The sequence below is a fragment of the Gymnodraco acuticeps genome, unplaced genomic scaffold, assembly GCF_902827175.1.
Source record: "Gymnodraco acuticeps unplaced genomic scaffold, fGymAcu1.1, whole genome shotgun sequence".
Lineage (NCBI taxonomy): Eukaryota > Metazoa > Chordata > Actinopteri > Perciformes > Bathydraconidae > Gymnodraco > Gymnodraco acuticeps.
This window is the reverse complement of record NW_022989755.1, coordinates 2,438,656-2,463,433: the sequence shown is the minus strand read 5'-3', so window position 1 is coordinate 2,463,433 and position 24,778 is coordinate 2,438,656. Positions and strand designations below refer to the sequence as shown.

General features: G+C 40.7%; 1 protein-coding gene across 1 annotated transcript in view; it reads right to left on the bottom strand.

Annotated features, from left to right (window-relative positions):
* dock1 (dedicator of cytokinesis 1) overlaps positions 1–23,340 on the bottom strand; it is a 184,517-nt gene extending 161,177 nt beyond the window's left edge. Inside the window, exon 1 of the mRNA XM_034212611.1 lies at positions 23,102–23,340. Within this exon, the coding sequence (XP_034068502.1) occupies positions 23,102–23,144 (43 nt within the window). The 5' untranslated portion in view covers positions 23,145–23,340. The remainder of the gene's footprint in view (positions 1–23,101) is intronic.
* Positions 23,341–24,778: the final 1,438 nt, after the last annotated feature.

Sequence of the window (24,778 nt, the reverse complement as noted above, 5' to 3'; positions counted from 1 at the left end):
ATTTCAGCAAAGGTTTCCAGAGGTGAATGACGACTTAATTTAAAAAAGACCCTCCCCGCAGGCGCCTTCCCAGCATGCTATTAGGCGCATTCACACTGCGGTACTTTTCCCACAAAGGTTCATGTGAACTTAGTTCATGTGAACTCTTTTATCGCGTTCACACCAAAAAGAGCCGGTACTAAAATTAGTTCATGTGAACCTTTTTACCCCCTCGAAAGTCCCTGTACTGCTAGAGAGCAGACTTTCGAGCGGCTCTCTTGTGAGAAAAGAGCTATATTTCTGATTGGCTGGGCGGATTGCAAACCACGCCCCGCAAAACTCCCAAAAAGTTTTGTGAAGCCGCCATTTTATTACCCTCGCATTAGCATTATTAGCATTAGCATTAGCCCATCGCAGAAACGCAGAGAGACTAACTTATGGCAACACAAAATAAAACATGGGAGTGGTGGAGATGAGCAGGGTGTCGGCGTTCTGGCGATTTACTCAGAAGGCTTCAGTAGAAGCTGCTGGGACTCCCAGCAGCTTCTACTGAAGCCAGTCCCCAACTCCGGGGATTTCCGGCCGTGGACTTTGGGCGGCAGTATACGCCGTGAAGTGGTTTGCGGCCTGCCAGTAAACCCAAAGCAGAAGAAGAACAAGTGACGTCAGCGGCTTCATTTGCCTAATCCACCCTCATCTCCACCGCTCCCATGTTTTATTTTGTGTTGCCATAAATTAGTCTCTCTGCGTTTCTGCGATGGGCTAATGCTAATGCTAATAATGCTAATGCGAGGATAATAAAATGGCGGCTTCACAAAACCTTTTGGGAGTTTTACGGGGCGTGGTTTGCAATCCTTCCATCCAATCAGAAATATAGCTCTTTTCTCACAAGAGAGCCACTCGGGGTAAAAAGGTTCACATGAACTAATTTTAGTACCGGCTCTTTTTGGTGTGAACGCGATAAAAGAGTTCACATGAACTAAGTTCACATGAACCTTTGTGGGAAAAGTACCGCAGTGTGAATGCGCCTAATGGTACATCAAGTGAATCGACCGTTTTCTCCCACAATCACCTGCCATCAGAGGAGCCAATATATTTAATTACAAGGTTGCTGTTTGTTTCCCTGTTAAACACGTTTTTGTTTTGGTTGCAATGGGGTGAAGTCATTTCATGTATTCTACTCCCACACAGACTTTCCAAACAGATTGTCTCAAAGTTAGTTCTTTTTTTGCAAAGCTGTAATTAGTTTTTGAACTACTAGTAAAAAAGTGTTAAAATGAAATTAGGGGTATTTGGTATCATATTTGATTCATCAAAGACAAAATAATGGTCAATTAGATGAAAAATAACCATCAGATTACTTGATTTCCAATTCAATAAGAAAATTCTATATAAAAAAGGCATCACACTTGCAAATGCGCTAATTACAGAAAATACCAATTAGTACAGCTTGTGTCAGCTATGGAAGAGGTCATAACAACGTGTACGATTATTGTATAATTGAGTCATCCGAGCAGCATAATGCAATTTACATAAAAAGAACAAAGAGGCTTCGGAAGTTCTGGCTAACTGACTGGCACATAACTTGCAAACAGTGAAAAAGTTTGACAAAAGCAATGGTATGAAAAATAGTAAACAACATATGGCAACACAAATAGGGAAACTGATTATTGGTCGAAAGAAGAAGAACCTGACTGACACTGAAAGTTCATGAGAAGTTGTCACCCTTATAGAATACAGCTTACAATCAAGCGTGTGGTTATGTAGCGCGCCTGACAGTCTGTATCTGATGTTCTGCATGTAGAGTCAGGCAGCCAACCACTTCAACATGTAGTTGAGGGCATGAAATGCCATGTGTAGACCGTTTCATTCACCCCTGTGTTGTTTTGTTATCAAAGTGTGTGTGCATCTGCACATGCGTGGACACAATACATTTTGCGATCGCCAGAACAATCCAATGAGCCCTGCGAATTTACCAGAACACGAGCAGCGAGCAGAGAATAGAACAAAGACCGCAGGAAATGAATTCATTGGTACCACGCTGGTATACACAAAGGATACTTACAGGGAGAGAAAGCAACAAAACAATCAAAAGGGAGGTGGGATTAATCTGTGAGCAGCCATCAGAGAGCAGCCTCGTCACTGTGCAGCGAGGTGCGCTCAATTTAACCATCATTAAGAATGGCCAGAAAGGCCTGTGAAGCCATTAACTGCTGTGTTTGTTTGGAACTGGGTCACAGCAGGTCCAGCTGATGCAGCGTGTTGTTCTAAATGACAGCCCAAACCACAGCTCTGATAGAGACGTAAAGTATCATATGTTTCCCCAGAGAAAAAGGGAAAAGCTGCCCCTGTGCACACTGCAAATGAGACTAGATCTCAAGTCAAACAATCGGGAGCTCAGAGGATTTGGGAGATTCTCACTGGGTAGGAGGTGCAATCACAAAATGAACACAAATGACACTCTGGGAAGATGATGAGTAAATGACAACCATCAAACACAACCCTGACATGGGAGGCAATGACGGTGCAATTTAAAAACAGCAACCAAAGTGATTCTTGTTGCGTGGGGGTTGAATGACAGCTCTGATTACTCATAAACCTGTATTTGCATACCCAAGAGTAAACTGATTTCAATTTGGAAGCAGTGAGGAAGAGAAAATCCATCAGGAGGAGAACAAAAACAGATGAAGAGGATGAGGAAGTGGACCATATTCTCCCTGGAGTGTGGCATGCAAATTATTTTTTGGTGGAAACATGATAAACAGCGGCATCATTTGCCCGGGGCTCATTAGCATACATAACGTCTTGCATAAGACTGTGCAAACTCGGAGAACATTATCATCAGAGTGAGGAATCAGATTACAGAGCCATCTACTTAGCCGGCGCACGTCTATGCCCTCTACACAATTATAAGCAGTCATATAAACACTGGACTGATTCTAATTCTACACGTTGAGTAGAACATATCACTACACTCGGATGAGAATACAGTGTGCTGATGAAGGAGGGGTGGGGAAAAGGGAGGAAAGTAGAGTGCATATAAATGCTCATTGGAAAGATATTACTGAGCCTCTTGATGTTTTGTAAAGTATAGAAGGAGCACTACAGAATGGTACCTTAGTATAAATAGTGAATGTTGCTGTACAAATTACACCATACGTCATGTCCTCATTTACTCAATTTCATTGTAATTTAAGGGGAAATAGCAAACATTCCCTACCTGCAGCTTCTCAGTAGTTATTTTTCACAGCAGACATTTGGAATGATAGTAAAAAAAGAACAGGTGTAATTACAACTAACGATGGTGCATTCCTTTAGTCGTTAACTGTATTATTTACACCTGTGTCTTTGGTGAAAAAATGACTATAGTGAGAATGTTTGGCTTTTTTTGTGTTGTGATGATAAACTAAAAAGCTTAAGGTTTTAGATTGGTGACATTATGTTTATGTTAGGAAATGTAAAGGGCCTTTTGACTCACTTAAAAAAGAGTTACAGACAAACAATTAGTGCTTAATAAAACATCTCCAATCTGAAATAAAATAAAAAAATTATTAGTTGCAGCTCTACTTTTGACCCTAGGGTTCTGGCACGACATGAGTCACCTTTTTTGAATACTGAGAATAGGAATGTGTAGATTATTTTGCACAAAATTATTTATGATCTTGTCAATCCTTAATCTTGGTTTTGCCTTGTTGTTGAAAGACAAAGACAGCCCAATCAGGTATGAGCCGAGTAGTCTGTGACAAAAAAAAGTAGTACACAGTAATATAGTGCAAGGGAACATTTATTGAATACAGTGCTTAACTTCAATGAGGAGGAGATCAATAAGCACACAGCAGACTGAACGCCCTTTACCAGGCAGCGAGACAGAATAGAGAATGATTATTACACTCCAGCTGCACTATGGGTATACAAGGCAAGACAGAGGAGTCAGCAGAGAGAAGTAACACACACACAAATTAACACACACACACACACACACACACACTTTATTCTCTAAAGCAGTGACCACCAACTGGCGGCCCGCGGGCCACATCCGGCCCGCCAGACATTCTCATCTGGCCCGCACGACGGGGGGTGACTGTGGCGTTGGCGGAGTGGTTAGTGCGTTCGCCTCCCACCCATTTTTTTTTTTTTACAACGTCTCGTGAGTAAGGTGCAGTACCGGAGTCCAACAGAGAGGCAGCAGCTGCGGGACAGTAGACTGCGTACTGCGAAACCTTCCCTGCCTTGTAGAAGAATTGATCCTTCGTTGTGAAGAGTCTGATTAATGCGCTCCGCACCACAGCAGTAGAGCTTTTCTGGTTCAGCTCCGGTTTCCCTTTTCTGCTCCCGCTCTGTTCACACCGCCCAGAGCTGCCGCTGCTGCGTCATGACGTCACCGTTTACGTGCCTGCTTCATAAAATCCAAACCGCGCGGAAATCCCTCACATCGACAACAACAATGGCCGATTGTATTGAAGCGCTGTTCGCTTTGGTTATCCTCTTACGAAACGAAATGGAAGGCTTCGGACGACTTTACAAGGGACGACTTTACTTGGAACTTTACAAACATCACACGCAAGCATTTTGTTGTTGTTCAGGAGGCTGATCATGCCCCTGCCCCTGAATTATTGGTGGAAGAGTTTCCTCACAAAATGTAATATTCATTACCGGCAGAACTGTGTGCACACTGCACGGCGCTGCAGCATGTCTGAGTGAGAGAGAGATGCAGCGTGTCTGTGAGGCCCCCGCCCCCGCACACAGATGAGAGAGAGATCTCTTTTAAAATATATTGAAAGTTAGAAACGGAGATGGTTAGATAAAATGTGCAAGATAACGTTTATGTAGCATGTATTTATTGTCGAAATGATGACATTTCATAACGGGATCAAATCAAAGTGAATGGCCTGCTGCTGCTGAATGCATGGGGCAAGTGACTGGAAAACGTTTTAAAAGTTATTACATCGTTTCAGATAATAAATAATAATGATAATTCATTCTATTTAGGGGCGCCTTTCAAAGCACCCAAGGACACCTTACAATTCATAACATATTCCAAGGAAAGGTTTTAAGACAGTACAAAGAATGCAGTCCAGTCCAGTAAAATAAGTGTCTCCTGTTCACCAAAACATACCCATCTGTTATGGAAAAAGAAAGTATTCTAAAAGTAATCTGAATATGCTGTAACTGTATTCTGATTACTTTCAGAGCATGTATTCAGTAACTGATTACATTTACAAAGTAACCCTCCCAACCCTGCCTAGAAGTGATCCTTCGTTAGCGTGAAGAGTCTGCTGAGCTTTATGTGGTCAGCAGTACCTGAGCGTGCTACAAGATGCTACAATTTTCCCACCCATGTCACAATTATATCACTGATTTCTAGGGCAAGTTTGTCTATTTTCTGAACTCCTATATTGGTATGAATTTGGCATCATGTCCAATATCAGTGTTTCCCACAGATCTGAAATATACTTGGGGAGGTGGTGGTAACGGGGGGTGAGGTGCCTTTGTGACATGCAACAACATTAACATTAACCTTTCAGTTGGTCGCTTGTTAGCAGACCCTTCACGCCATGGCAGAGCGAACAAGTTTTAAAAGTGTATCTTACCTTTTTTCACCTAGTTAACTTTTTATTTATTTATTCATGCATATTTTACTAATCACTACCCTCTCAAATGGAAATATGTGTTTACATAAATGGTGACCAAACCGTTTGAGACCCACTGAGAACTTAGACTAAGTTAACTATCTAAACACTCAAGAGTCCTTTACCTCACCTGAGCTGAGGTTATCCCGAGCTCGAATGACACACAGAGACCAATCAAGGGCTTTGATTTATGATCTGTATGACAGTGGCCATGTCGGCAGGCCACATCATGTAGACAGCCAGTCACCCTGTGTGAGGCAGGCCACTTAACAGGCCTGGCCATCGGGAAACCCCCCGGTCCTCCCGATGGCCAGTCCGGGACTGGGTACAGGAGGCGTAGAGCGAGGGATCATTGTCCACAAGTAAATCAATCGCAGATGGCTTCGTGATCGCGGACACACAAAAAAAACCGGGTCGCGAAATATACTTGGGCGGACGTTAATATACCTGGGCGGCCCGCCTAAGTATAGTCTATGTGTGGGAAACCCTGAATATATGGAATGCCGTTTAAGCCAAAATTAAATAAATAAATATATAAATAAATATGGTTATGAAATACATTCTGAAATAAATAAATGAGGCAATAAATATATATACATGTACATTTAAATACACATTTATTTCAAGAGACTTTTATTTCATAATGCCCCGTTTATTTATTTCAGGGGACTTTTATTTCATAATTTTGGCTTAAACAGCATTCCATACCAAGAGGCACGGTATTCTAAATGAGTCTTGCGAGGACATGACTGGAGTAGAAAACAAACAGTCCCTTGTCCGACATCACGGTGAACTCATTTGTACGGGACAAATGTGAGCTGAGCGAGATGACGTTGCAAGTGTTTGCTGTGTTTTCCTGATGAGCCCCGCTGGTGGTGAGACTGCAGCGAGCTCTGCTGAGCTGACAGGTATTCTACAGGGATCTGCCAAGTGCTGTTAGGATAACATGGGCTAGGGGGGGGCCCATGGTCACTGTCTGTGGACTCAAAGTAACTCAATATTTAAGAGCTTAGAGCTTTCAATCAAATTCTCCATATATATTGTGATCTGATATGGGTTTCTGGGTAAGTTCGTCAAAGCTTCCAATTGATTGTGTTAAGTGTGAACAAAGCCCATTAGCAGGAGATAAGTGTATGAATAAAGTCACTCTCACAGCTGACAAGATAAAAGGTGAATAAGTGAAATTGTCAGCTAAACACTTATAATGTTGAGAGCACTCAAGTAATGTTGAGAGCACTCAAGTAGAGTCAGATTTTGTTTAAAGAGAGGCTTATTTATAGGCTATTTCAAGAACTAGGAAATTACAATAATTCTCATTCTTTTTAATTGTTTTCTATTTCTAAGATGATCATTTCAATCACTGTAAAATAAATGAAAGTCTCTAAGAATGTCATTAAAAATACACAGTGATTCAGTCCACTGGGAGACATTCTCTGTCAGCGACACAGCATGTTGTCAACAGTCAGATGGGGAAAGGGCTTTCTAGGTGACATACAACAGGGGAAACATAATAATTAATTTCAAGTCCCTCCCTAATAGGGTTTAATAAGAGGGTTAGGCGTTAAGACGTGAGCCCGATGGTTCTAATTTAGAGACAAATGCAGTCAGTGAACCCAGGATTGTGAAATACCAACAAAATAACCCTGTTTGTTCTTAAACCAATTATATTCACTAAAGCCTTTTAGCTTCATTTGCAGTTGGAAAATGGAGATAATGCTATTGTAATTAACTTGAAATTAATACGACACCAGCTGAGCTAGGAGAGAGGAAAGCCCCAGGACTGTCTCTCTCTCTTTCTTTCTCTCTCTCTTTCTCTCTCTCTCTCTATTAGAACAAGATTCCTCCTCCCTCTGACTGGAAACAAGCAGGAAATGCCACTTCAAATAACACTTTATGACAATAGATAGGGCCTTTCCAGTAGGCCAAAAGGAAGTACTGATGCTTTACAGGAAGATTAACAATATCTCTCTTCTTAAGGTAAACTGAGAAACAGAACACTGCAAACATTTAAACTTATAGAGCAGAGAATGTGGGAGGGTTTAGTGCTGAAGGAAGAAATCAAATGAAGGGAGGAGCAGGTGAAGAAAACTACGACGTGCCAGATCTGGATGCCAACAGCAGTAATACCTTTTGGCAGAACTTTCTGTCACCGTGCTCCAACATGGGCCTCAGGGTCTAATGCAGGCCGATAACTCTGCTTCCATTGCCTCTGCAGGGCCTTTCATTGAAAATCATCTTCCCAATACAACGGGGAGAGAGAGAGCAGAACGCAGCTCATTACGGAGCACCGAGCTCTTCACACACAGTTTCTCACACAGGGGTCTCTGGTGTTATTTGTGGCAGTGTATCTGCATTGGTGTGTTCCTGCTTAGTATGTCTGCATTGTGCACAAACATCTCCTGAAGTTAGGAATGAATACGCAGTATCCCTTTCTCTATGACTCATCGACAACAAATGTGAAAATCATGAAAACAGTCAATTAGTCATAGACCTCTTTTCATATGCATCGTTTGTTGGTTGTATTAATACCATCTTTACCCCAAAACACAGCATGAGAAAGTGGCAGTATCAACAAAGATTAGCTTCATGCACAGCAAGAAGTGGCTAATTACGTCCTGCCCTTCGTTGCATCTCTTGTGATACGCATGCTAATGAGCGCATAATTACCTTCAAATATTTGAGAACTCTGCAACCGACTCAGCAGGTTTACTTTGAAAGCTTTAGGTTGGCGCAAGAAATATGACTTCAATGACAAACATATGACACAGTACTTTGATCAGATGGTTTAGCAGTGCAAGTAGAGCGAAATAAGCAACAGGAAATGGCTGCGACCTGTTCTTCATGCTGTTATTTATAATCACAAACCGAGGCTGTGTTTTACTGAAGCAGAAGTAGCACGGTCAGTGATGAGAGCAGCACGGCATCAACACTTTGATATGTCCAACAGAAAAGAATAAGGACAGGGCAATCAGTAATAATGTTAGAAAAGGTTGACTGCAGTCACGGACTGCCAACATCAAACCATTTGAAAAGCCAGAGAGGGCATTGTTGCAGAGTGAGGAGCGGTCAAAAGACGCATAACGGAGCACTGCAGCGCTAACTCTTTGCTCTGATTTACTGAAGAATATACTTCCTAATATTAGCCTGATATACCTGCTCTACTTTAGAACATGCACACCTCTAAAATATGTTCAATTGCTTGAGTAGATTAAGGCAATTACCTTCCAGTGTAATCCACTGACCCCCACATCAACTGGTGTATAACCGAGGGACAACAACGATCCAACAATTTATTTGGCGTTAATATCCTAGGCTGTGGAAATTAGCCACCTCACTGCTCTCCCAGTGATTGCAAATGATCACTTGTTATAAAAGCATGTATAGAGTACCAGCCGCTAACACTATCATCATGGAGCCTTTAAAACGCAGGGCATTGTGAACCCTTTTCCAATAAATGACTGTTGGATATGTTCGCTTGCTGAATGGCTCACAAAGGCCAATTGCCGGATTGCATTCTTTTCAGAAAGCAACCGTGTAATCAGTAGAGAAGTCGTAACCATACATCCGTACAAGCGCAGATGCATTTTGTTGTGATATTACACTGTCCTTATTAAATGGAATGTAAAAAACACGTTTACTACCCCGCCAATCGTTTCATTTAACAGCCTAATTGAGTAGCAGAGGCCAGACGTGAATTCTCGGAAAACAATTTGCAGCCTGCAGCAAATAAATAACAGCATCTAATGATATATTTATAGGCCAGGTTCTTGTGTTGCTTTGTTTGCTGAGCCTTATATATTTATTTATTTCAGTTTTCAATTGGTTACGTGGCTGCTGAAAGGTGTTGATTGTGGTTTCACAAGGACTGTCGTGGTTTGATAACAAGGGGAGACATTCTGAACTCTTACTTCTGAGAGGTGCAAAAAGCATGACTGTTCTGATTATGCACTCAAAGGCTTACATTTTCAGATGTTCGGACTGGAATCATGGTTTCAATTTGGTGTGTTTTTTTTACAGAACAAAGAGTTTATAATTGTTAGTGACTACCGTTCTTCGTAATATCAGGATTTCTGAGAAATTAACCACAGCCAGTGTGTTGACATTTGCACCCAACTGCTTATTCAACATCCGTACAAAGCGTTTCATACATTTGTATTAAGTTTACGAGAACCCTTACGTCACTATGATCACTTATGAAGCTCAAAGTAAGTCTGTGAAAAAGTCTTCCATCACAAATGTGACTATTGTAACAAAAACAAATTGCTCTTCATCAGCTGGACTGTATAAATGACGGTATAAACTGTTCATAAGCTGGTGTTGAATTGTTATGCAATTTCAGGAGAGCTAAAATAATATCTATAAGAAATATTTAAATCATTTTAGTCATTGCTTTAGGGAACTGTGATTGCAATTATCTGACGTTTTATAGATTAGTAATCAGTAGACTAGTTGTTAATAAAGTTAATACCTAGTCATATCAACAATCTAACAAATACTGAAGAAAGAGTAAGTCTTAAAGCTCAGGTAGAAAACTCGATAGCCCAATGAAAATTCTTTCCATGTTCCCAGAATCTCGGTCTTTTCTTTTTTGTTTCTCAAGGAAACTGAGGTGTCAGCTGAGACGACTTCATCTAGATCCCTAAAGGTTGATCACAGAGCAGAGCTGCCACTCACTGAAATCTGAAACTGCCTGCAGGGAACACCAACATCTGAGCTGCATCGCTGTGACTTTATCATGTATTTAGCCAGTCACACACTAACACACTCACACACAGAGACACACACACTCACAAAAGGCCATTTCATCAAATGCCAGGCGTACTGAAAGGCTGTCTCTTGCCGCACGTGGCAATCCCAAGCCCGACTGCGACCACAATCAATGACTGACATCTCCATTACAAGGCCCCAAAACAACCCACGGGACATTTTAGAAGTGACACATGCAACATTAATGGGCTGCAGATGATATTAATGCTGACATTTCTATAAACTGAATAGCCCCATAGCTCTTGAGCCCTATGATTTCTGCTAGGCAAGTATTTCAACATGTGGGATTAGAAGACCCAAAACCAATAGAGTATAATGACTGGAAAACATAACTCTGGGCAAGTTAACTCGGGCACAATAAATCATTTCGGTGGAGAATATCTTCTAGCTCATGGGACTTTAATAACAGCTTGTAAGTTGATGCTGTTGGCACTCGACTTTAACTCTACATACAACCCAAGACATACCTGCCAACCGCCTACAGCTAGTCTTCTGAGGTACCTGGGAAGTGAGTTTTCCCAGGGAGCCCGTTCTTTTAGCCCATACTTGACCCACAGAAACAGACAGGAGGTCCTGGCACAGCTACAGCTCAGCTGCAAGCTCATCACTCTGTTAGAATAAAGCCTCCACCAGTGGTCAGCTAGAAGATGCTACGAATACTAAACACAGAGTGGGTGTACAGCCTTACACTCCCTGCCAATTCTTCCCTCTAGTTTTTATTCCCTACGTTAAACCGTGTTTCCATAAAGCAGTTGTGCTGACCATTCTCTTAATATAGTGTCTCCTATGAAGACAAATCTAAGGAAATCAATGCTTTTGTGGGAGAGTATTTTAAAAGTACACCTAAAAGTAGATGATAGCTTGTAAGCAGGGGGACAAATTATAAATGAATAACAATCCATAGGGAAGATACATTAAAAGCGTTTTGTTTTTTTATCAAAAGTAATTTTCCCATGCAGCCATAATAAAGAAATGTTTTACTTTTATTTTAATAAGCCTGTAGAGATGTCGTATTCCTGCCAGTAGTCATCAACACACATAGTTCATTGTTCATGTCTTATAGACGAAAGTAGTCAGGTGTTAACCTAATCTGTTTAAGATTATGAACCAACGACTTGTTACAACCATGTCAATAACCTGCCTGATCAAATATGGCAGATAAAAGGCTCTTTTATATCAATTTCATCCTGCCGACTCTAAATTATGTAATAAGCCATGTCTGCATCAGTGACCTTTGTTTCACATTGACGTGTTACACACCATTAGCCATCTGTCAGGCTAGCAGAAGCAGCACAGCAGGACTCCTTTCATACAATGCACAGGCTGCTTGGCACGTCTGCAATCAATACTCGGGGAGGGTACTGGAGACCTCCTGCCTGTGTAGCCCAGCCAATCGCACTCGTCATATATGATCAACCCATATGTGTGTGTTCTTTCTTCTTCATGTCTCGCTGCCTTTGACAAACTGCCCAGAAAGACCATCACGGCTCATTGTCATTGACGTCCACGCACGTTCATCCCTACGTGCGTCACCTTTAACTACAAAGTCAGTTTGCTTTTCAAGTCAAATTGTGTCATCTTCTACCACCAAAGGCAACCAATTGCATTTACTGAGCAACCATTAAGTAGGGTAAAGTGTTCTCTTAGGAGTACTTTAGGTCTAAATAACCGATTTCTGTAACTCATTATTCTGTATCCTACGACAAAAACAGCCGAGATCAAGAATGAGGACAAAAGGTCCTTACAAAGGCTACACAAAATGATTACACAGGGTGTTGAATCATTTCTGATTCATGAGTCATGACATTAAATGTTTAGCACTCTCGAGATTTAATTTTTTCTTTGTCACTGAAGCAGCTCGTTGTTTTGTTGTCAAAAGGTTACACACGTTGGCTTAGTAAACAAATATGGTTGCAAATACTGGGTAAACTGCATTGTTTATAAATCAAATTTCCAGCTGTGTATCCGCTTCATGCTCCTTCCATGTCAACCTTTGTGATCACAGCGACACTCAAAACAAGATGCAGAAGTGTTCCAGCTTTGTTTCAGTGGTGGGGAGCCAAAAAGGAATCGTGTGGAACCACTTATGCACTGATTAAATAGGCCAGCTGTCATTTGTCTTAGCTACCATCTCACAGCAAGCCATCGGGAGCTGTACTATTAGAATTGCTTCACCAAGCAGCGTGGCCCATAGTTAATATATGATTCTCTTTCAAAATGAATAACAGCAAAGTCGTACTGACCCCCAAAGAGAGAAGATGAAGATGATGGGCAAAGTTTTCTCTTATACTTAGAGGCTAATGAATACTTACAGAGTATATCATCAATACATTAAAAAGATTGTTTTAAAGGTTTTCATTTAAATAAAAAGGTATGTTAAGTCAATATCTGATGCCAACTGATGGAAGCCCTTGCATTTTGCAGGCAGAATTACAAACTGGGTGTCTGTGGTGACATTCACGAAAGAAAAGAAGAAAAAACACACAGTTTGTGATGCGTTTCCCATCACCTATCAATGTTTGGTGCACCAGAGAGGGTAACGCAATAGCGTAGTTCTTCTGAAAGTCACCAGTATCAATGGCAGAAAAAAGAAAGAAAAGAGCAATGACATGAAGACAACATTTTGGAAACAAGTGAAAGTGAAAAAAAACTGCAAATACCACTTATAAGTGTCAGTCCCTCGCCAAAACAATGAGATCGTTAAAATTGTAACTAAATAATTTTGCTTTCAAAGCTTAATTTACTTATACGATAACAAATACCAAAAGTAACCCATTAAGGGACATTTTACAATAGCCAATCAATGTAAGAATTACTAGCACACAGCTATCTCAAACTGTGAGCTAATTCACACCACAAGTGACCGCAGTGTCCCTATATACAAATAGCTGTGGCGCAGCGCCGCTGCTGAAATATACGCGCCGCTGCTGAAATATACGCGCCGCTGCTAGGGGGCGCCAGCCAGATACCCAAAAAAAAAATCAATTAATAAAAAAAATTGTATTAATTAAAATAATAATAAGTGGCGACCCTTTTTCGTTTTTGATTGTTTGTTATGTGTATTTGTGTTCAATGAAGGTGTATTTTTGCTAAATCTTGAGACATTGCCACTCTATGTACTGGCAGGGCCGATTTTTTACATAGGCGCTGTAAGTGATGAAAGTGGGGGATGTTGGCTTATCAGGCGCCCGCAGCTCACAGCCAAAGTGCGAGTGTGGGAGCGAGAGAGCAAGTGAGGGAGAGAGAGAGAGGGCGCACCGGTACCGGCGCTGTTGTTATTAGAATCTGGTGCTAGCTGCGCTAACGGATATAAGAAGTAGATGTTTCTACAACCAGGGTGGAGGAGAGCTCTCCTGACAGACTGAGAGGCTCAGTGAGGTAAAGGACTCTTGAGTGTTTAGATCAGTGGTCACCAACCTTTTCAAGCCCAAGATCACCGACCTCGGCCTAGGTGAAAGGCGAGATCTACCTATTGCAGAATTGAGTGAAAAAGACGGCCCAGACAGTGCTTCCAATTTGAGGCCTTTTATATAATTGTTCTGAATTACTGTTACAATGAAGGCTCCATAATCAGCTCACGGCATATAGGCAGGGGTAAAGTGCTATTTTTTTATGTGTGGGGGACGGACCTCACCTCCTCTAGGGGGGTCCTCACCTCCTCTAGGGGGGTCCGGGGGGATGCTCCCCCGGGAAGATTTTTTTTTAAATACTGAAGTTGAAAGCATCAATCTGGTGCATTTTGAGAGCAACATTAAGAGATCTATGGATACCTCTCTCAGCACCCATATGAAACAGAACTGTAAACAGATTTTCTTTTTAATGAATATTTTACAAATCACTCCCCTTTTAAACTGTATTCTTGTTTTACTGCCATATAGTATTTCATACCTGTTTTTCATTTATTCTCTTATTGTTTGTATAACTATAATGATAATATGAAGGTGTGCCACGGAAATAATCTTTTGAATAATTTGTGACAAAACCGTTCTAAACACTCAGTCCTTTAGCTCATCTGAGCCCCTCAGTCTGACAGGAGAGGACTCTCCTCCAGCTTGTTGTGGAAACAGCTCCTTAGCTAGCTAACCAGATGCTAACATCACGGTCCCCGCTAGCACCGGTCCCTCTCTCTCCCTCTCCCTCTCTCTATCACACTAAATGCGCTATTGCCACACACACACAGAGCCGAGCTTGAATGACACAAGCACACGTGTATTTCCATGCAACTCTCTGATTGGCCTGGTGACTTGCCTCTGTTGCATTCACTGAACACGGGAAATTAAAGGCCTGCCGTCCTCTCTTGTGTCATGATGAGGTTCACGTAAAGCACGGTTAATGTATTATATTATTGAGGTGTCTCAAATATACGTCAATCAAGTGGCACCTGCTAACGGGGTGGTGGATGATAGGTTTAAATCTAAAAAACGTTATTATTTTATTTTTATTTTGTTACTTTTTTTTTTAACGGTCCGCGATCTACCCGCACCACACTCGACTGGTTGGCGACCACTGGTTTAGATAGTTAATTTTAGTCCAAGTTATCTCAGTGGGTCTCAAACAAATATGTGTTTACAAATTATGTAAACACATATTTCCAAGGCACTCCTTTATAATTATTAGGATAAATAAAAACAGGTTTCAAATCATTCCAATGTATACTATAGGACAGTAAACCAAAAATATGCATAAATAAATAAATGTTAACTGGTAAAATAAGATATAAATGAACAACAAAAATAAAATAAGTCACATTTATTTGTTATTGGCTATGGTAGGTTATTGGTTATGTTCACATACTTATTTGATTATTAAAATGTAAACCGATCTTTTTCATATGGGTGTTTAGAGTTGTACCCCCTAGATCTAGTCTCTAGTAATTGTGTGCTCAAAGTGCACCAGATTGAAGCATTTTACTTTAAAATGTTCAAAACGTTCAGTCCTCGGCCCCACCCTTTTCACCATATACATATCCCCCCTTGGTCGTGTCATCAGCCGGCATTGAATATCTTTCCATTGCTATGCTGATGACACACAGCTCTACATCAGAGCAAACCCAACCCCCTCTGCACCTCTGCCATCATCCACAATAACCACATGCCTGGAGGAGATAAAGGTGTGGATGAAATGTTTGGCTCTATGAAACCTGATGTACTTATATGATTCTGTTTTCTTCAAGGTTGTGTCTTCCTGGGCGAATGTACTTATTGTAAGTCGCTTTGGATAAAAGCGTCAGCTAAATGCAATGTAATGTAATGTAATGAAGCACAACTTTCTCCAGCTAAACAGCTCCAAGACTGAAGCCATTCTTATTGGCACTCCACATCAGGTCCGTTCATCCGCCATCACCAGCATCACCTTCTCCGGTCAGAACATTCCACTCTCACCTACGGTTACCAATCTGGGAGTTAAAATGGATCCTCACCTGACATTTGAGGCCCACATCAAGCAAATATGCAAGACCTCTTTCTACCACCTGAGAAATATTGCAAAACTCCGCCCCACACTCAGTCTGCCAGATGCTGAAAAGCTTGTCCACGCCTTTGTCTCCTCTAGGCTGGACTACTGTAACGCACTTCTCTTTGGGATTCCTAGCAAGAACATCCAGAAGGTGCAATACATCCAAAACACCGCTGCTAGGATCCTGATGAGAGTGCGGAAGTACGAACACATCACACCCATCCTCAAATCACTGCACTGGCTCCCTGTCTCACTCAGGATTGACTACAAAATCACCCTCTTCACTCATCAGTGCATATATGGAAATGCTCCCTCCTACATCAAGGAATTGCTCACCCCACAAACCTCCACGAGGAACCTACGTTCAGTAAAGGCAAACCTCCTCATCCCACCAAGGACAAAACTGAAGACCATGGGAGACCGAGCCTTCTGCTCCGCTGCTCCGAGACTGTGGAATGCCCTCCCAAACCAGCTGAGGACACCACAGACTGTGGAGGCTTTCAAAAAAGGCCTAAAAACGCATTGTTTTAGAATAGCCTTTAACTAGATTTTTTAAATCCCCCACATTATGCCATGCCGGCATGAATGTCACAGCTTTTATTATGTTGTTTTAATTGTTTTAAATTGTTTTTATTGTTTTGTTTCACCCTTTTTAATTTTTAATTTTGTAGCACTTTGAGTTTTGTTTACGCAAATGAAAAGTGCGCTTATAAATAAAATATATTATTATTATTAAAACAAAATCTTCCCGGGGGGGCATACCCCCGGACCCCCCTAGAGGATGAGATGTCCACCACCGAATGAAAAAATGGTCATACAATACTGAATACATTTGAAGCCATGTTGACGTATATGACCTATGTCAATACGTTTCTGTTTTTGTAGTGTATTTGTCTTTTGTAGAGATTTTTAATTTATTCTTTATATATAAAATCTCGCCTAGGGCAGCAAATTGGCTAGAACCGGCCCTGGTACTAGGCCTCAAGAGCCTTTCTTGAGCTGGCAGACACATAAGGCGCATTCACACTGCGGTACTTTTCCCACAAAGGTTCATGTGAACTTAGTTCATGTGAACTCTTTAGTTCGCATGAACTAAAAAGTGGAAAAAGTCCCTGGGGGTGGATTAGGCAAATGAAGCCGCTGACGTCACTTGTTCTTCTTCTGCTTTGGGCTTACTGGCAGGCCGCAAACCACTTCACGGCGTATACTGCCGCCCAAAGTCCCCGGCCGGAAGTCCCCGGAGTTGGGGACTGGCTTCAGTAGAAGCTGCTGGGAGTCCCAGCAGCTTCTACTGAAGCCTTCTGAGTAAATCGCCAGAACGCCGACACCTCCTCATCTCCACCGCTCCCATGTTTTATTTTGTGTTGCCATAAGTTAGTCTCTCTGCATTTCTCCGCTGGGCTAATGCTAATGCTAATAATGCTAATGCGAGGATAATAAAATGGCGGCTTCACAAAACTTTTTGGGAGTTTTACGGGCAATCCTTCCAGCCAATCAGAAATATAGCTATTTTCTCACAAGAGAGCCGCACGAAAGTCCCTGCTCTCTAGCAGGGACTTTCGAGTGGGTAAAAAGGTTCACATGAACTAATTTTAGTACCGGCTCTTTTTGGTGTGAACGCGATAAAAGACTTCACATGAACTAAGTTCACATGAACCTTTGTGGGAAAAGTACCGCAGTGTGAATGCGCCTATAGAAACAAATTGGCGGGGCGCACTTTGCACGCGCTCACATTATGCAGGGCCCACGTGCCTTAGCACCGCTGCTATGACTCCATCCTAGGGGAAACACTGGACCGTGCATCTAAACTCATAAAGTCACAGGTCAAGTTTTACAGATGATGCAGAGCTAGCTAAAAGAAAGGGGAAGATGCTGTGTTGACTTGTCTGTACAGCCGCTCAATAAGTGCAGCACAGTTAAATGTGGGGGAAAACTAGAGCAGAATGAGTTCCCAGGTGGAGGTTGTATGCAGTATTCTGCACACAGGCAAAAACAAACAATCCAACGCCATGATACACAAACTCATAAATTGGAAATAATAGTGTTAGCTTAGCTCTCAGGCGATCGCTCAAGAGTCTCACAGTGAGTGCTAAATAAAAACACTTATTGGTCACCAAACCAAAGGAAGTATGTGCTGAACAAATAGTAACGTGGTTCTGCGCATGCTTTAATTTGATCACGTCCCTCTGCTGCAAAAGACTAGCAATGTGCTGTTTTATTTATGAGCAACGGTGGCTGATCATAAACACCACCTGGCTGTACGAGACCAAACAAAGATGAAACTGTTTTCCTCCCGATAAGACAAAATCCCCACTCTTCTGCTACCCTCCACAGCAGCTCACTTCTTCTGCTGGCTCCTTCCTATTAAATCAGCTTCTATATTTCACGGTAGTAAAAGCACTCCAATTTTGTCAACTCAGCTTCTTTTCTTGGAACAACTTTAAGCGTATGGAGACAGAAATCAGGTGCCTTCTTTCTCTAAAACTCAACTGTGTAGTTAATATTGTAGAATGCTTGGTTATGTCAGAATTAATAGCTGCGATATCTGGCAGGGAGTACGGCGATGACAAGAGCCACACTTTTCCCCCTTTCATATGTATTATTCTTCAAGCAGATGCGAGACCTGTTCTCAATGAAATGTAATAAAAGGAAATCCTAGCTTATTAAACCAAGAAGTAATCTGATAAAAGGGAATGACACAAAGTTCACCCTCTCAAATTTTACAGCAAATAGCTTCAGCCAAGGCAATAAGATCTGTGTAAAATACGAGGCAGGGTGTTGTAAACACATGGTTAGAATGTATGTAGTAACCGAGACTGTGTTTTAATTGCAACCATATTTGTGAGCTTACTGCAGTTGTGGGTGGGAGATGGTTTTTGTTTAGGTGCAGGGCGGGGGCTTCACAAATTACTTACGGCTTCAGTCGTCTCTATTTTCTGCTCTGAATGTGTCACTCACCGCTAAAATGTTCCAAATGAGAGCTGTCAAGGGCTGTCAGTCCTATTGGCCTACAGTCTGCCACACACCAGTTTAAAATATGAATCATAGCCACACCAGAGAGTGTCACATTTAGAGCTTGTGTGTATGTGTGTGTCCAATTGTCGCCTTAGATAAGCTGTGACCTGACCTACAGGAAGCAGCATGTCCTTACCGACCAAACCTGCAACTGCAAGCCAGCAGAGAAAAACAAATTGACTGGATTTTGTACTAGTGAACTTTTTCTATATTCTGATATGGTATTATGAAACCCATAGAGAAGTGGAAAACATTTGTCATGACAGCAGCACATCTCACAAGGGTTATTTAAAGTCTCGAAGTCCCTGTTGCTTAGTGTTTCCTGGTTTTATTTTCTAGAAGCAAAAGCCTCTGACGTCACTCTTAAGGAACAGAAACATCCTGATGAAACTGAATTAATGAAATGAGACTTGACATTAAAATAAAAATAAAAATCTGGTTAGTTCATCACTGAAGTGGAAGACGACTGAAAAACGTTTCTCAGGTTTGAGATGACACGAAAATAACTACTTCCTGTTCCATTTTATTATTGCTGGTTGTGATGTCACGAGAAAAGAACGGTGTAGTGAAATTAGCTCTAGGTTAAGACTGATATTAATATTTAAGTGATTGATAGATCGCCTCACTCCACTTTTATGATATGATAAGGGGTCAAAGATTGAGGTAAGGCCCTGAGCCTGAAAAACCTTAACTTCCATTTGAAGTGAGTCAATAATTCTGTTTTTGTGCGACTGCCTCATGAATGCCAATTAATTCCGACAATTCAGCAGATCAGCGGAGTTAACTGCGGTCTGATGGGCAGCATTCTGAACATGCCAGTGGAAGTGAAGACATTGTTTGGAGAAGGAAGTAGAGCTAATGCCTCAGGGTAACAATTATCCTGAGAAACAATGTAGAAAGCAATAATGTGTGTTGCCTCTGGTGGGATGAGGAGGATTCTAGACGCATTAAGAACATGAGTTTCCAAAATCAAGTCAAGCTGCAAACATACCAAAATGTATTCAGTGGGAACAAGTCTTACAACACAAACCGATGCCTGTATAGCCCAGTGATGGAAGAATCCGATCCTTAACATAGGTAAAAATGGCAATAAAACTGGTGCCACTGGTGCCATTGCAGCGACCCATTTTTGAATGTCATTGTTGCATTTTGTTTCCTATCCATCTTCTGCAGTGTTATAGCAAAGGCAAAATAAGCCTCAACCTTTAGAAATACAGAAGAAGTTCTTAAAGAATCATGGGTAATATTAGTCATATACTGTTGTAGCTATTGGGCCTCGAAATGAAGTCAATGTCAATGGTAAAGTAAAAGGTATATCTGCTGTAAAGATGTATTTTAGTAGAAGTTAAAAGCAGTATAGAAATACTCAAACTAGTTGAATTGCCCTACTGCTGTTAGAACAGGGAAGTACAGAGTTGTCATGACTCATTACTCACTACAGCTAGGGTGTGGCAATGTTGATGAAATCAAATATCATGACATTCATAATGAGTTTAGATGGATATTGGTAGTCGAAAAGGATATCAAAGAAAAAGATAGAAAAAGCCAATTATGCGATGGATATGATAGCCGAACGGGCCTTAAAGGTGGGGTAGGTAATTTTGGAGAAACCAGCTCGAGTGCGCTGGAATGATTGGTCGTGCTTTTTACAGTACTACGACTTCCACAGATGAAATGTTTTTATGGATTTTTGTCAAAGCACTTAAGATATTCATTGCTATCGGGATGTTAAGAGCATTCCATGGAATATAACAAAAAGTGGATCTCGAGCCGGTTTCTCAAACTTACCTACCCCACCTTTAAGTGTTCATTTCATTGTAGAAGATCCTAAGAATGATGCCACAAATTACAAAAAAACACAGCTTTGAAGACTAGGAAACACAGATTTGGTTACATTATCATCATAGCTGAAACAATATGGGATTTTCCAACAATGTTTAATAATTGAATTCAAACTTCTCCAGTTTATAGACTACATAATATATAAGATGACTAAAAAATATTTCACTATCCAATTCTAACCACAACCAATCATTTGGGTTCACAAAGAGAGCTGAATATAATGAGCTGGTGAGGCCTTTGGTTGCCAGACATAAGGGCCATTGGATAACTACACAAGCAGCCAGGGAAAAGAAGCCATGAATATTTTATGCATTCATATTTTTTTTGCAGTTATTACTGTGACACAAATCTATTATGGTTCAATTTCCAATATTGTTTGCTTTGGTGGATCTAGCTACTGTGCAAAGCCTTGCTTCCCCAATCATCAAAGTGCTGTAATATGAATCTTCTGCTATGATAACAAAGTTCTTTATTATCACTGCTCTGCTCTATGGAAGAAGACAGTAGCATGTATTATTAATACCGCTGTGAAAAGTCTAAAGGGGACGCTTTTCCTACATACACTAATAAAGCCATGGGGCCCTTATGAGAGTAGTAAATGGTGTGACTAAAGTTTTGCTGAAACAGGAACAGGTCCACAGTGAGTACTGCCAACAAACGAGGGCTAACACAAAGTGCTCATTAGTGCAACTTGGTCAACACATGAAGTATTAAAACTGCAATGGCTGTGCACTGCCATCAATCCTTTGCAGCAGTGATGTGGCAGCTGCCTCTCTTTCCACTATGACTCATCCTCTCTTGAGTTCAGTGGGAACTTAAGATTTGTCAAGACCTTCCACTTATTTGAGAAAATACCCACGCAATCATTATTGTAAAGAAGTCTCACACGCACTTCATGTAAAACAGAACGGTTAAATCTAGAAAATAACCAGCGGAATAATCGATAATGGAAATATGTGTTAGTTGCAGCCATATCTGCTCAAGACACATTGACAGCAGGCTCATACAGCATGGAATGGACTGAAAAGCACAGAGCTCATTTGGAAGCTGCAGAGCGAGATGAGCTTTGGTGTAACCTGCTGAACTCATCCATCAAACAGCATCAGCATCCCTCACACAGCTGCAAACCCTCGCTCCCACTAATGGAGAAAGCTAAAAGGGACTCAGTATGCATGTGGCGGAGTACATAGCACACATTAGAAATAACGAACACTGTCCAAAACCAAATTCTTCCGGGAAAAAACATGCAATTTGATGTGGTTACTGTCCAGGACCAGGATGTTTCAGGGGCTACCCAGAACAATCTGAATGGATGATGATATTATTTCAAGCACAGCTATCTTGTTAAACTAAATTATTGTCATATTTCACACTATGTTAAACAAACAAAGAAAATATGTTCCGATATATCATCTTTTTAAATGTTTTTCTGGCTTTATATACGATACATCTTTTCTGAACAAGATAAATACAAAAAACGTAATTACAAGCGTGTGTGATCTGCTGTGCAAACAGTTATGAAAATGTATTCAAAAATCAAATGTAATACAAATAGTAGTTACAGTCTGTGGTCCCTGGGCCCACATTTTCATAAAAAAGAAACACTGCAGTTTGATTCAAATTATTTTTGAATTAAGTTGTTCAAATAAAATGGTTTATCAGCGTCTGCAGGAAAGTACTTACTCATAGTGCAGAAACAGATTATATAACTGTATTGTTCAAACTGAGAGTAAGATAAGTGATTAAAACACAAGTAAATAGGCTATTAACAATATCCATGTCGGTTCTACAGTTGCAACACATTACATAATGCTCCTGTAGCATTTTCTAAAATAACGTCAGTAATACAAGCTGCTTTGTGATGATATATGTTTAGTGTTGCTGAATAATGCCCCACAGGAGAAAGTGGAAGCTAAACGGGAGAGTGCTCTCAACCAATGGTGCCTGGTTTCAAATCCTTTGAGGAATGACAATAGCCTAAATACCCACAAAACAAAAGTTTTTCCCGCGTAGAAGAATGAGACGTAAACACAAACAACAAGACAACTAAACACATACAAGTTGTGCGTAGCCTGTTACTAGCTAGTTAGTTTGTAGCGGAGGCCCCATTACACAGGAAACAGAGCTACAACTAGGCGCGCCTCTAACAATTCCCAATCCACGCACAGAGCTCTTTCTCACAATAGACATTCCTTGTTTTGCGTTTCGTGCAAAACTAGCAGGGAACTAACCGACACTTAAACTTTGCATTCGCACAGTTAAGGCACATTTGACCACACAAATCCCGTGTACAGCCACACGAGAAACAAAAACAACCAGTCGCTTTCTAATCACAATCCTTCCCAAACTTGTGCAATCTGAGAGCAGAGAGCTAGGACGAGCTAACGATGGAGCATGCAAGTTTTCTTACGTACCAACTCCATACTTTTCCTTCTTAGTGGGCACCCAGCGAGACATTCTCCGTGTCGAGGCTTTCCCGAGTTGTCGTGTAGCCTGTTAGAAAAAGGTCCAAAAGTGACCAGTTGTTATTTATCACGACTTTTTTCAGTTTTCTCTGAGCTTTGGGGAGCCACTCCGAGCAGCCATTTTCAACCAGTGACAGGACGCTCCGCAAGGGGGAGGAAGGGAACACACAACTTTCAGCCTCCATACAGAAGAGTCCGTCCGGCTAAACTCCCGCTGTTGTTTATACTGAGGCGGAAACTGATAAGACTGATTAAAAGTTGTATACGTATGATACATTAACTTTATTAACGTTTACAGGAGCATATTATTATAAATATGACATAAACAAGTGAAAGATAACGCGGTAACGGTAACCATAACATTAATCTGCTACATCCATAACATTCATCTGCTACTTAGTAATTATGTATCTATTTATCTATCATTCCAATAACTTGCATATAGACTCTTATTGCACTATTTCACTTTTTTAAACTATTTTTATTTTGTATTTACTATATTACTATTTACTTGCAGTATATTTGTCTGTTTATCTGTGTTATTGTGTTGCGCTGTTGGAGAAGCCTGTGACCTAAGAATTTCATCGGCATAACTACACTGTAGCTATGTATGACAAAATAAAGAACCTTGAAGAGCTTCGCTGGGTCATCTCAATCATAACATATACACAAATACAAATAGTGCATACTTTATGCTCTTATATGTTTATTTGTATACATTACTTTTATTTTATAGTCATCTTTCTTTAACTTTAAGGCTATGTGAATTAAATTATATTTTTGTATTAACATATTGTATTAACATTTACAAAAGATATGCAATACCCCAAAAACACAAGAGTTTTATGTAAGATGATAACAACTTATATAAAAACAAAGGCTACACTAATACTGGCCTACAAGTAGCAATTGTAAACTTACACAGATATATGGAAGATACAATATATTGAGTAAAAAAATACTAGTAAGTCAAAAGTAAAGGGGTGTGGTGCATAAATAATAAGTTGTTATAGTTTGGAAAAAATGCTTTTTATTTTCTTTATAGGAATATTATAACTGTTGGGGACAATTAAGCTGTTGTCAATAATATGATTATTATGCTTCACTCAGCTTGAAATAAATAGATGAATAGTACATGACAAACTTATTTGTTTAATTTATTGTTTCAATTTATTCTAATCCTATTAAAACAGTTAGTACAGTATTCCTATAAATAGATATTTTTCCTGCAGCAATATTTTCCTCTATGTTGTTTTCCCATGGTAAAACACACAGACATTGTTCCCTTGATAAGCTCAACCATAACATTTGTGTCCATGCTGTCTTTTTCCATTTCCTTTGTTCTTTCTTTCTTGTTGTGCCTAAGGATGAATCTACGGGAGCCAAACTATTCTGAGCAGTGATGTGTAATAAGAGTTCTCATTCATAACACTCCGTTCGATGTCTCACTATGGGATGCGCCTCATCGCGGAGCAAACAGAAGCATCAATCTCATTACGCCAATCCTGATTGGCTGGTGATCTTGACGTCAGCGTCAGGGAATTCACCCCCTATAAGTAGCTTGCGCCACGACGCATGCGTCATTCAAACACCTCTTCTCGCTTCAGAGCACATCTCTATAGTAGC